The sequence below is a fragment of the Cololabis saira genome, chromosome 15 (assembly GCF_033807715.1).
Source record: "Cololabis saira isolate AMF1-May2022 chromosome 15, fColSai1.1, whole genome shotgun sequence".
Lineage (NCBI taxonomy): Eukaryota > Metazoa > Chordata > Actinopteri > Beloniformes > Belonidae > Cololabis > Cololabis saira.
This window is the reverse complement of record NC_084601.1, coordinates 7,329,731-7,343,560: the sequence shown is the minus strand read 5'-3', so window position 1 is coordinate 7,343,560 and position 13,830 is coordinate 7,329,731. Positions and strand designations below refer to the sequence as shown.

The 13,830-nt window shown below is 36.9% G+C and overlaps 1 protein-coding gene across 7 annotated transcripts in view; it reads left to right on the top strand.

Annotated features, from left to right (window-relative positions):
• akap9 (A kinase (PRKA) anchor protein 9) overlaps nucleotides 1-13,830 on the top strand; it is an 89,294-nt gene that overhangs the window by 8,264 nt on the left and 67,200 nt on the right. For 5 of the 7 annotated variants that reach the window (XM_061742365.1, XM_061742362.1, XM_061742366.1 and 2 more), the window contains exons 1-7: nucleotides 1,974-2,075; nucleotides 2,358-2,627; nucleotides 9,232-9,276; nucleotides 9,806-9,868; nucleotides 11,466-11,615; nucleotides 12,286-12,441; nucleotides 13,543-13,740. In XM_061742365.1, the coding sequence (XP_061598349.1) occupies nucleotides 2,022-2,075; nucleotides 2,358-2,627; nucleotides 9,232-9,276; nucleotides 9,806-9,868; nucleotides 11,466-11,615; nucleotides 12,286-12,441; nucleotides 13,543-13,740 (936 nt within the window). In that variant the 5' untranslated portion in view covers nucleotides 1,974-2,021. Of the gene's footprint in view, nucleotides 1-1,973; nucleotides 2,076-2,357; nucleotides 2,628-9,231; nucleotides 9,277-9,805; nucleotides 9,869-11,465; nucleotides 11,616-12,285; nucleotides 12,442-13,542; nucleotides 13,741-13,830 lie in introns of those variants that run through there. The other 2 variants (XM_061742361.1, XM_061742363.1) reach the window with 2 other exon arrangements.

Below are 13,830 nucleotides of genomic sequence, written 5' to 3'. Positions count from 1 at the left end.
TTCACCTGTTTCAAGTAATTTTTTACTTGAAATAAGTAGAAAAATCTGCCAGTGGGACAAGATTTATCTTCTTATTACAAGCAAAAAAATCTTGTTCCACTGGCAGATTTTTCTACTTATTTCAAGTGAAAATCTACTTGAAACAGGTGAAAATTGTCAAATAACAAGTTATTTTTCTGGTAATGACTCTTGTTTTAAGTGTAATGAGATTTTTTGACTAAAAATGAGACATTTTAACTAGAAATAAGACAAATATTCCCGGTAAGATTTTTAGTTTTTGCAGTGCAGCTTCAGATGAATTACAAAGTGTAATTCATTATTCAGCAAAACCTAAGCCACAATCCAGAACTGCTTCAAAAAGATGGTAAGCAGAGAAAAAGTGGGCATTGGGAGCATTGTGTGCAGTGAGGGCTATTTTGTTGGCAGAACAAAGATTTCAAGTGAAAATCTACTTGAAACAGGTGAAAATTGTTGTTTTTTCCAGTGATGAGTCTTGTTTTAAGTGTAATGAGATTTTTTTTACTAAAATGAGACATTTTAACTAGAAATAAGACAAATATTCTTGTTAAGATTTTGAGTTTTTGCAGTGATCCATGTTACTTATCCTGTGAAGGACAGAGTCATATTGATAAGTTCAGAAAACAGTTTTTTATTGTTGTGTTTTGATGTATTAGATGTAAGCCCAGTGGATATTTAAAGCTTACAGAAGGCTGCATTTAACTGCTGCTATGTCATTCCTGCAGTATTTCTGCAGGTGTTTTGGTCAGTGCTATTATTTGTAATATATTATATTATTTGTAATCAGCACAAATTATCTGTCCCCACATGATAAAATCCACCATCCCCCTTGATTCTTTTTTACAACTCGAGTACTGAGTGTAAAAATCCATTGACAAATGAATACAGTTGTGAAATAAATGAACAGCTCAACTTCATGTTACATGTAGAATAAAACTGTGGTCATCATCAGAGTTACTAAAGCTGTACTAAAGTAAATGCTAATCAATCCAATAGACGTTGCAACATTTCACAGGATAAGGAAGGATTTCTCGTCAGCTGATGGAATCAGTCTGTCTGGTGACGGACAGACAGACTCCAGACTCTGTCTGCTATTCTGTATGTGCTTGTTGCAGAGCTGCATCACACAATGTTAAGTCAGTGTTTCAGAAGTGTTATTTTATTACCGTGTAATGTCGGGTGTTTGCTTCTCCCCTCCTGTATTACACGCTCACACAGGCAGTTGAATCGGCGAGCGGTCCATTAACCGTCTGCCCTCCAGAGAAACAAAACAGCCCAGAAAAGCTAAACTTGTATGATGATTTGTGATTTTGCAAGAGAGTTGAGCAGGGATTAGCATGGTATCCTTGACAACAGCTTGACTTAAAAAAAATGTATCCACCAGTGACCCCTGCTGTCACCGCAGCTCACCTGTCTCTCCTGCTCATTTGCTGCCATTCATATCTAATGGATACCATTAGCACTAACTGTGCAAGCTGTGTAATTAGTATTATCATTTCCATGGTGATGAGTAAATGGAAGTGAGTCAAGAGGCTGCTTTCTGGGCACGATAAGTGTGATTTCACAGGAAAACTGTGAAATCACACGTTAAAAATGAGCAACCAGTCATACAGGTATTTAAAGGTTTTCTTTCTTGTCTCAAAGACTAAAATAAACCTTCCCCGATCCAGCATGGGACATGCAGGATTCAGCCATGGTTTTGCAGGTCTTATGTCACTGCAGAATCTTCTTTGAGTTTTGAATGGTTTGGTAATAAAATCGTGTTATACATTTGAGGATATAATCTAAGGAGATTGAGAAACTGACAGACAAGCATTGGCATTATTTGCTAAACCAAATAATCAACTTTTTAAGAGTGCAATGATTTGTTTTCACAGGTAATTGACATACTGTAGCCTGAAAATGCAATCCCTTTAGTCAGGATTAAGTCCTGGCGCAGCATGTGCTGGGTCATATGGGCGCAGTGAGGGAGGACTCATTTAGAGCTAACGGGGATCCTAAGCATGCCGAAGCATGAAATGTTTCGCTTGAATATCACGAAACTCTGTCGATTTAGAGTAAGTTCAGTCGTATTTTCTCCTTTGGTGGAAGTGAGTATGTCTCCGGTGCTGGTCCTGGTGGGGGTTTGAATTGAGAGGCTAAAGGACGTGGATCTTGACCGAGCAGCTGAAGATATGGGTCAGATAAACAAAGATCTTAAAACTGGCCCAAGGACTGTAGACTAGAAAAGCATTAAAACGGATGATGGCTTGTGTTTTTTGCAGAGCTTTTTAACCTTTCTGAGAACATGCTAAATTTTTTTATATTTTATATTACCTGGTGCCCTCTTTGCTTTCCAGCTAGCTGAATACCGCCAGAGAAAAGCGCACGCCGACTCACAGAAGAAGCATAAAAAGAAGAAGAAAAAGAAGGCCGCCGAAGGCTTGGAGGGCGACTCGCAGGGAAGGGTGGAGGACGACCCGGACCGGCTCGCAGGAGGAGAGGACGACTTCGGTGAAGGGAGAGATGATCCACAAGGACATGAAGACCCACCCACAACAGAGTTTACCTTCACTAAGACTCTGAGAAGTGGAGAGACCGTCAAGCATGACCACACCTATAAGATAGAGGTACATACTTAAACCTATTTACACACTACTCTACACGACAGCACAAAGTTACTTAGAATAAGCTGGTATTTATTCAAAATGTGTCACTCATTGAGTACATGTCCAGTTTGAAACATGCATTACCTTTAAATGAAAAAGAAAAACAAAGGTTTTGTTCTTGCAAAAGGGGCATTAGGACAAAATTGACCAAGATACGGTTCACTGATACAAATATTGTGCTTGATCTACTTAAAAAAAATTTAAACTTTTTGCATGAGATTATTATGTAGATCAAGAAAGACTAGTCTTTGTATAAACTACTTAATTTTTTTGTATGTAAATAATACATTTTGCAAGTACAGTCAATTTAAAATCAAATCAAAATTAAGTTGACTTTACTTGCAAAAATTAAGCTTTACTTGCAAATGAATTTCATTGGTCACTTGACCAATAAAATTTGGTTTGTGTTCTGCTTGACTTTATTAGCATCAGTCTTATCCTCCCACTCAGTGAGAATGTTGATGCTAAAAGCAGTTATTATTAGGTCACAGTAATGTGAAAAAGAAAGTATTTCGAAGGTTTTAAATGTCAGGGCTAATAGAATAAAAATAAATTGTAATCTTATCATATCTTAAGATCTGACGCAACCTCAGCTGAACATCAACCCGTGATTTAGTCCTCCAGGGTGTTTGTTTGGTGAAATAGAGCCAAGCAAAAATACAGGAGTTTTGAGTGGGAAAAAAAATGCTATTTACCCGCTAAATACACTGCAAAAACTCAAAACCTTACCAAGAATATTTGTCTTATTTCTAGTTAAAATGTCTCATTTTTAGTCAAAAAATCTCATTACACTTAAAACAAGAGTAATTACCAGAAAAATAACTTGTTATTTCACCTGTTTCAAGTAGGCTAAATTTTCACTTGAAATAAGTAGAAAAATCTGCCAGTGGGAGAAGATTTATCTTCTCATTACAAGCAAAAAAAATCTTGTTCCACTGGCAGATTTTTCTACTTTATTTTAAGTAAAAATCTACTTGAAACAGGTAAAAATTGTTGTTTTTCCAGTGATTAGTCTTGTTTTAAGTGTAATGAGATTTCTTGACTAATAATTAGACATTTTAACTAGAAATAAGACAAATATTCTTGTTAAGATTTAGATTTTTTCCAGTGTACCATAAGAATTAAGCAGGTAAATAGCAGTCAAGTTGGTGTTCTTCTTAAGTCAATAATCACAAACTAAACAGATGTACTAGTTTTAGTGGTTTGGTGCTCTGGAGCATCACGGTGAGAGGAAGGGTTTTAAAAGCCACTCCCAACTAATTTAAGGTCCATTTTACTGTCAAGTGGAGAACTTTTACGTCATTGGCCAAATGGTCCAAGGAATGGACATTGTTGGAAGTTCTTCCCAAAGTCTGTCCTGTACCACCTTGAGAGATGAGAGATGGGCTCATGATTGTTGAATTAGAAAAACTTTGGACTTCTTTTACATCTACAGGATCTGGTCAACTTTCAGTCAATGACTTGACCTTGAACTCATGTAATAATTGAGTCTAGAGGACCAAAATCACAAGAACGGCATTAAATCTATTACAGAAAAGCTGGAAAAACAACAAAATCATGATGTTGCAGTGCAGAACTCAACAAGTATGAAATCCAGTGGAGGGAGCTCCAAAAGAGCTGTCCATTTATAGATGCAGACAAACCTCTGACCTGACGCAATTTTTTAAGAAATAAATAATGTCTGTATTCTTTTAAGCTGAATTATATTTAACTAATTCGAAGGCCTTGTGAACACCAAATGATTTTTTTTTTTTACTGAAACGTTGAAAGTGAAAGAGGGAGTACGTTCTCTTGACAATTCTCCAGTGCCTACGTGGACTTCCAAAAGGTTATAAGAGGACTATTAAGAGTTTTCATAATGATAGATCTGTGTGAAAAAGATCATTGTGTCTGTTGTTACCTGGAGTCTAATGAGCCTGCTGTTGCTGTCATGGCAACCAGTTCTAGTGGGAGCCGAGTAGGGATGCAGGAGTTTCAGCAGTAAAGAGAAAATAGTTTACGTAGTTTTTTTAGAATTTTAAAATGTATAAAGTATGCAGAAGTCTAGACCTACAGTTTATATACCAGTTTTGTTGATTTTCACCATTTCACCAAACAAATATCAAATATTTAATGGTGGAGATGATCAGGAATGATAACAGTCTGGGCTAAGTGTAATTGGATAAATATACATTTACATTTTTATCAATGTAAAAAAATGTAGCATTAGCTGAAAAATCCTCTAGTAGTGCAAAAACAATACTGGCTCTGCTGCAGTCCTTTTTTTTTTATTATCATTGGTGTTTCTACTCCCTAAAGGATGTAGTCCATTAGTCGAGCCCGGAAATTATAAAACTTGACCAGGGTTTCTGGTGGTGTTGAAAATATAGCCAATATAGCTTTTGCATAATAAATCTTTAACAGATAACATTTTCAGACATTCTGTTTGAAACCCAACATTGCAGAAAACATATAATCCAGTTTAATATTGACTTAATTTATGACAGATAAGTATTCCTCAGTTTGCAATTTATTGGAGAGTATCTGAAAATGCAAAATAGTTTCAAGCTCATGAAGACTGAGTCCTCTGTCATTCACATTCCTGTGCAGCCACACTTTCCTTGAACCCAGTGTATATTTGCTGCATTACATGCCCACAAAGCTACTTGGTTGCCACGGTGACAGACAATTTCCTTTAAACCAGATGCGTCAGTCTAGGTGATCCATTCATACGGCCTTGCAGAATAAATCTTGAGCTCTAAAGGTTGAGTGAATGCATCATAGTTTGCTGTACAATTTTTTTTATTGCGGGGTGGGGAGTGTTACCTTTAGAGAGAGGGAAAACATTCTCTCCATTTAACAAAAAAAAAGGATGATGGGACATTTTTATTGTTGACTAAAAAGGAAGTGCTTTGCATCCCCGACAGATTAAACATGCTAGTCCCCAGACTAAAGCAGAGTGGGTTGTCTCAGTTTATTTTTTTATTTCTTATTTTTTAATCACATAAAATAGAAGTTTGATTTCTTGTCAATTTTAGTTGCCTTGTGAAAATGTTTGTCCTTATCTAATGAAACATTTGGCCTCGGCCTGGTGAAGCTGCTCTCGGTGAGCAGAGGGAAACATAACACAATCCATGTTTCCATTCTCAAGACATAGGGGAATTATTTAATTAAAATACTTGTTCGTTTGGGCTTTAGCATGTAAAGTTTGTATTAAATTCACTTATCCTGTCGGTTAAGACTGGATTTTATAGTGTAAAGATATTGATAAATGCAATTTCAGTAGTTTTGAATCATCTTGTGAAACCAGAATTCCCTTTTGTCATGGAGGTCACATTTGCAAGAAACTTAAATATGATTAAAGCTCAATGTCTAATCCATTTTAAAAGCACAAGAAGGTTTTTGTGTTAGCTTAATTAATATTGGCAGTCACTGGAATTTTCATTAAATGTACCAAATATAAAATTAAATATAGCAGCTTCAGTTAAGTAATTAATTGAAAATACTGAAAACCTTTCATGCTGAACAATGATTACATTTAAACAGTTGTTGCAGTTATGCGTGGAATTTATTGAGAAAGAGGGAAAAAAAGGGAGTTTTGGCTTCAGTGCTTCTTATGCAATTAGCTAGAAATTGATCCATCCCTCCATCAGAACCGGTACAGGTCTTACTGTGTCCGTTACCCCGGTAACCGTGGCCAGGTCTGTCCGTTACCCCGGTAACCGTTACCCCGGTAACCGTGGCCAGGTCTGTCCGTTACCCCGGTAACCGTCACCCCGGTAACCGTGGCGGCCCCGGTATCTGCGTGAGAGAGGCACAGCTATCGCACAACAGACAGAGAAGTGAAGGCGCGAGTAAGTTGTTCACATTTTCAAGCTAAATCGACTTTTCTCAAGTTACAAAGTTTTGTTTAAGATTTATGCATCCTTTTTTTTTAGATGGTAAAGTTTGCTCCTCTCTCTGAGGTCGTGTCTAAAGGCTGATTTATGGTTCCGCGTTACACCAACGCAGAGCCTACGGCGTAGGGTAAGCGGAGACGCGCACAGTACGGTGCGCGACTCTGCGTACCCTACGCCGTAATTTAACGCGGAACCATAAACGCAGTTCCCGCTAAACCTCCGTTGAACAAACCGTGTGTGATGACCGTTGCAAGTTCATAGTTCTGATGAACTAGTTCAAAGTTCCGTTAATCACATAGTTTAAAAAGGAATAGTTCACGTTCATAGTTCACCATTTTCACTTTGAACTAGTTCAAATTCAGTTAATTATATTTTTAGGTGTGCGAATGAAACGCCTCCCCATCCTAAAACCGTTCACTGTATATCAAATCAAATCAAACGTTATTTGCAATGCGCTTTTCATGCATAAAAATGCAACACAAATACAATCATGTATTGTCCTAGTGTCCCTCAACTTTACTCAGAGGCTGTAAATCTCCAACAATGTAGTCCATTATCAATGCTACCTAGCTGTTGCTGAAATCAAACCCCTGAAGGCTGCAGGCAGTGTGACGTGGGTCGTTTTATGAATTTTGTTTGATTGTCAAGGACTACAGATATTTTCTCACAGTGGACAGATGCTTTAACTCCACATGACGTTTCAAATGTGAAGGTGACGAGACAGACGTTCAGACTTGTTTTCTCAGCGCAGGTGGACATAATTTGCACAGAAAGGTTAGATTTCTACCGTCGGACTCTTTGGGAGACGATGTGTAAAATTCCCGCAGATAATGATAAGCTGAGGCATCAACTGCGACTCTCTCTTCACTGGTCATGTAAAGACTGCACCGGGCTCGGGCCGCCGTTGCCATGGAGACGGTGCCCGTTGCTATGCTAGTGTGCACTGCATTGTGGGTAATGTAGTGCGAAGTCGTCGTGTCTTCGAGTATTTTAAATGTGGTGAAATGTATTGTGTAATAATTGGACGTAAACAGTGAAGCTGAAACTCACATACAGGACTGTCTCAGAAAATTTGAATATTGTGATAAAGTTCTTTATTTTCTGTAATGCAATTTAAAAAAAAAAAAAAAAAAAAAAAAAAAAAAAAAATGTCATACATTCTGGATTCACTACAAATCAACTTAAATATTGCAAGCCTTTTATTATTTTAATATTGCTGATTATGGCTTACAATTTAAGATTAAGATTCCCAGAATATTCTAATTTTTTTAGATAGGATATTTGAGTTTTCTTAAGCTGTAAGCCATGATCAGCAATATTAAAATAATAAAAGGCTTGCAATATTTCAGTTGAGTTGTAATGAATGCAGAATGTATGACATTTTTGTTTTTGTAATTGCATTACAGAAAATCACAATATTCTAATTTTCTGAGACAGTCCTGTAATGTGAACAGTTCAAATTTCAGTTCGTTATCTGCAGATCTGAAAAAGTTAATGTTCAAGTTCTTTATTTGCAAATATGTTGCGTTCAGTTCAACGTTCTCACAGAAATGAACGTGTTCATTTGAACTCCTTCATGCACAACACTGGTGATGACGTTGCTGGTACGAGCAGTTTCCTTAGGCTCGTCAGTTTGTTTATGATATGGGGTCTGCTTCTTGCAAAGCCCTGGTCTATCGTTTTTGTCGGACAATCGTTGTTCGGACAATGGACCATCTTTTATGGTTACTGTGACATGCTGGTCTATGGCGTCTCCTGCTCTGAAGCAGAGTCGCTTCTAGTCTCCCCAGGTGCTAATTTTGCAAATATAAGTGTGACCTGCTTTGATCAGGTGAGTTACCGTGGGGTCAGCTTGACACGCGAACTGTGCCAGTTAATGTAAAAGGGACAGGCGACATGTCAGATTCAGGTATCAAACACGGGGTATCTGCCAATCTAAAAGCAGCAAAGTGTTGTGTGTGTGAGAGGGTGTTATTTCAGATTCAGATGACTTTATTAATCCCTTCGGGAGGTTTCCTCGGGGAAATTTACATCTCCTTCTCACACACACAGCACTGTCATTTACAAATCAAACACCCATATAAAGATAAAACATTAAAAATAAAGATAAAATAGAAATAAAAGATAAAAATAAAAAGTGCAGTGCCATAAAAAGAATTATATGGATAGAGAAAGTGTTGTGTAATAAAGCACAAGTTATTGTACACTGACTGACCCCCCACAATCCTTCTATTTCTTCATTTTTTCACGACATGTGAATATATTGGTACAACATTTTCATCTGAGGGATTTGGTTGCATTTACATAACTTTTTAGAACTAGTGAGGACCAGATGATGTTTCTTAGATGGGCAGAAGAAGATGGATGAGTGGATAGATGTCCTGATACCTCAAACCTTAGAATTGCACTATTTACATTTCAGATTTTACTGTATGTATTTATTTATTTATTTCTTGAACTGTGTTAAGGTTTGCAAAATTTAAGAAATTGCAGTTATATAAGGACCCCTGACGTTTAAAAGCAGAAGTCCACAGTACATTTACATGGAGTGCACTGATTAAAGTCATTGCTGTCTTATTGTTTTCTTAATTTTTCTGAGTGAGACCTCCTTTTAAATGGTTTGCATTTGTCACACCAGTTTACATATGTGGTATTGGTTAAATGATTTTACTTTTCCTTGTTTGCAGCCAGAGAGTGAAGTTTCCACCACAGCTGAGGATTACTCCTCAGAGGTGAGTTGACCTTTCTCAAAACAGAAATCCTCACTTTGAGACACAAACCTACTTTCTTCAACATATGACAGCATATTATTCATGCTGCATAATATCCATTTAGGACCTAATCTTTGGCTTACCTCCTGTTTCCGTTTCTGGACTGTTCTTCAGAATAAGTCAGTGTTGATTGAAAATCATATTTAACTCGAAAATCTGTATTTAAAAAAAGAACAAACGACTTTTTTAACTTCCTTTCTTTGCAGCTTAATGATATTAGACACTGCTTATTTTTTTTCATGAAAACAGGATTTTGATTTTCTCTTTGGAGTAAGTGAGACGAGTAGATGATTTAATTGTGAGTGTAGTCCAAGCCTTAATTCTAGTAAGAGTATTGTGGCATTTGATTCTAGTATCTATCTTTTAAGGAGAGTAAATCTCACTAATTAAATAGAGAAGATCTGCTTTGAAGCTCAGAAATGATTCCTGAAAGATTTGGGCACCACAGCAAAGTTCTTGATGTTTGACTCAAAACATTGTGAATTAACAGGTAAACGGATGCCATGATGAGATGATGGAGAACCTAATGATGTCCTCAGAGGATTTAATTTGGGTACAGTAATATGATTGAGCAGCTCTTTTGGCTCTGCTTTGGCTTTGCTAACAAATCTACTTGCTGCTGGACTTGTTTAATTTATTCTGCACGATTTCTTGTAACGCACTAACCACATCTGTTCTGTGCTGTCCTTACTTAACTGTACTGTATAAGAATATATAGTTTATAGTATGTATTGAACATTATTCTGTGTGAAAAGATTGAAAAAAAAAAATCCTTATAGATGGGAAACGTTGAAAGAAACTGACAGAAGTTTTGGATGGAACAGGGCTTTGTGACATTGTAGAGCTGTGAATTAGACGTAGCAGCTGCAGGAGAACAAAGGAAAGGAAGTAGTGAGGATGATGTGGGAACATGAAAAGCTTGAAGGAGAGAGGGAAGGAGGTGTCTCACAAAGAACTGCTCTTTTTAGATTCGCTGAGGTGATATTTGAACAAATACGGAAGCTGGGGAGATGCTGATCATTTCATCCTGGATAAATGGAGACTTAACTCGGAGAAGTTAAAAAAAACATGCCAAATATTACGACTCAAAGCTAGAACGTCTTTTCTTTAAGTAGTGTGATGTAAACGTGTTAAATTATTTTGTTTGAAGCTTTTTATAAAAAAATGGAAAGCAACTGTCATAACTTAAACCTGCTCTTTAATTCACACAGCAATTCCAATTAAACCCACTTATGGAATTTTTGATAAGAAGCTTTTAGAAAACAGTATTTCAAAGCTTAGGCAGAATATTTGTTGTGCTCTAGTGAAATTGAAAGGCTGCAAAACAATCGTTTAAAGAAAATAAGAGATCCATAATGGCAATACAGGACTGTCTTAGAAAATTAGAATATTGTGATAAAGTTCTTTATTTTCTGTAATGCAATTAAAAAAAAAAAAAAAAAAATGTCATACATTCTGGATTCATTACAAATCAACTGAAATATTGCAAGCCTTTTATTATTTTAATATTGCTGATTATGGTTTACAGTTTAAGATTAAGATTTCCAGAATATTCTAATTTTTTGAGATAGGATATTTGAGTTTTCTTAAGCTGTAAGCCATGATCAGCAATATTAAAATAATAAAAGGCTTGCAATATTTCAGTTGATTTGTAATGAATCCAGAATGTATGACATTTTTGTTTTTGTAATTGCATTACAGAAAATCACAATATTCAAATTTTCTGAGACCGTCCTGTATACAGCCAAAAAAACAGCTCTTCCTACATGATTTAGATTAATTTGGAGCTTTAGAGAGCAAGTTATGTCAGCTACTTGAATTGTTCTAGTAGGCAAAGAAAATTGAGAAATTTTGATTTAAAGTTTTTTTACTTGCATTTTCCACATCTGATTATTTTAATTCCAATGACCTTGCAAGAAACATTAAATGCTGTTCTGCTGGTACAAGTGGTATTTTTCTTCTGTTTCAGGCTATACATTACTAAGACTGTAGCTGATGGAGCTTCATCATGTCAGAGCACATCAGACTCATTACCTGCTGCTCTTCATGCGGCTCCTCTAACTAAAAACTGCTGCTTGTCCGTGGTGACACAGTCACTGGTGTAGATCGGTGTAAATGCTGTTTTAGCTCTTACCTGTCTTCTTGTTCAGGAGGAAGTGGAGCCCCTGCCAAAGGTGGCAAAGGGCCACGCAGACGAGGACATGGAGGATGCTCTGGAGGCCAAGACCCAAGCTGTGGAGGAGCTGAGTCAGCAGCTGGAGGAAATCAAGTCTGCCTTTGGCCCAGAAGGAGTTCAGCAGGTAAATGTTTCATTTCTGTAATATGTGCCACTGTTCAGTAGTTTTTGTTTGTCCTCTGATGTTAACGTAGTTACCTTTTTTGAGAAAATTGCATTAATGCTGTCACAATACTATTTCCTACTAAAAGGTGGAGTGAAGATGCAAACTCCAGCCCCTTAAACGAGTTGAAAAGATGAGTTAAAAAAAAAAGGACCTCTTAGTTGTGTTTTCACCAAAATATCCCAAACATTTCAATAAGAATTCAGGAAATTGTGTTAGCTTTTGGAAAAACCTTCTTTAAGTTTTTTCTGTGAACCAAAGTTATATGTTTTTCATTTGTAAGACTTGAGACTGACTTGCATTCCTCAAGGGAAGGTTGATTCATTCTAAAATTCATCTTTGACTGTCCTTGAAATCTCAGGTTTATGTGTTTCCACATAAACTGGCACGACTGCTTGGTTCAGTAGTGCGATATTAAACTTAGAATAATATAGGTACGATTGTTTGATAGTCACAACCACATTTATAAACAGTTTTCATGGAAGTATTCGTTGTTGTTCTGCCTACATGTTTTGTTTTTTTTCACAGTCGTAAATGTCTTCAAAAGATTTGCCTCAGTTTTATCGCAACTTGATAATGAAAGCTGATGTAAAAGAGGCAATTTTATTCACGTCACTGCTTCACATTTTAGCTCCAGGACTTTGAAGCAGCTCTGAAGCAGCGGGATGGCATCATCACCCAGCTCACATCTAACCTTCAGGAGGCCCGTGAGGAGAAAGACGAGATCATGAAAGAGTTCTTGGCGCTCACAGAACAAAGCCAAAAGCTGCACATTCAGTTCCAGCAGGTGAGAAAGTTTTTCTTTTCATCTGTTTGTTTCTGCAACTCGTCAGCCATTCTGTTTATCTCGCCCCTACTTCTTATGCAATTATTAACCTATTTGAAAGTACATGTAGATGCATAATTTAGGAAAAAAAGCTTTGTGGCTAAAATCTTTTATAACAAAAAAAACAAAGAAACAAACAATCGGTGCGTCAGAAATGCTATACTAAACAGTATTTACCAAAAAATATACTTAAATTTGGCACACTTTTGAGTAAATATCAGTAGTGGGCATTAATTCGGATGTACTATTAAGAGCGCACACGTCACTCCCTGCCGTTGGGAGGAAGTGACGTGTCACAGCTGCGGTAGCAGCACCGCTCCGCTATTTCCCGTTTATTCTGGCCGAAACAAGATGACATTGTATACAGGACTGTCTCAGAAAATTAGAATATTGTGATTTTCTGTAATGCAATTACAAAAACAAAAATGTCATACATTCTGGATTCATTACAAATCAACTGAAATATTCCAAGCTTTTTATTATTTTAATATTGCTGATCATGGCTTACAGCTTAAGAAAACTCAAATATCTTATCTAAAAAATTTAGAATATTCTGGGAATCTTAATCTTAAACTGTAAGCCATAATCAGCAATATTAAAATAATAAAAGGCTTGCAATATTTCAGTTGATTTGTAATGAATCCAGAATGTATGACTTTTTTGGTTTTGTAATTGCATTACAGAAAATAAAGAACTTTATCACAATATTCAAATTTTCTGAGACAGTCCTGTAATATTATTACAGTTTATACGAATATTATAGTATTAATATTATATAATAATATTATTATACTTATGACATATGCGTATCACTTAGCAACCAAACACTGCTGCATTGCATTGTGGGAAGTTTCTGCTCGGCTAGTGTCCATCAATACACTAAAAAATTTCTCCGCAATGAGTATGGATAGTATACTATTGAGTACGTTGTAATGTTTCGGACGCATTAAAAAAACCTTGCATACTCATTTTGCATACTCATTAGGGTGGAAGTATGCAATTTCAGACGCAGCCAATGACTTGATTTTTCTGACTATCATCTTCTCTCACTGCCAATCCCAGCTGCAGGCAGGCGAGTCGTTGCGGAACACCAGCCACAGCAGCACAGCAGCCGATCTCCTGCAGGCCAGACAGCAGCTCGTTCAGTATCAGCAGCACCTGGATCAGATGGACGCTGAGGTCAAAAAGCACCAGGAGCAAAGCAAGGAACATCTGGAGCACATCAGCCGGCTCCAGCAGCAGCTCAGCGGGATGGAGATGGTGAGAAGTTGCCTTGTGTTACTCTCTGTACGTTGTGACTGATTGTATCTGCTCGATTTAAGCGGTTGTGCATATTTAATTTGCCTTTGC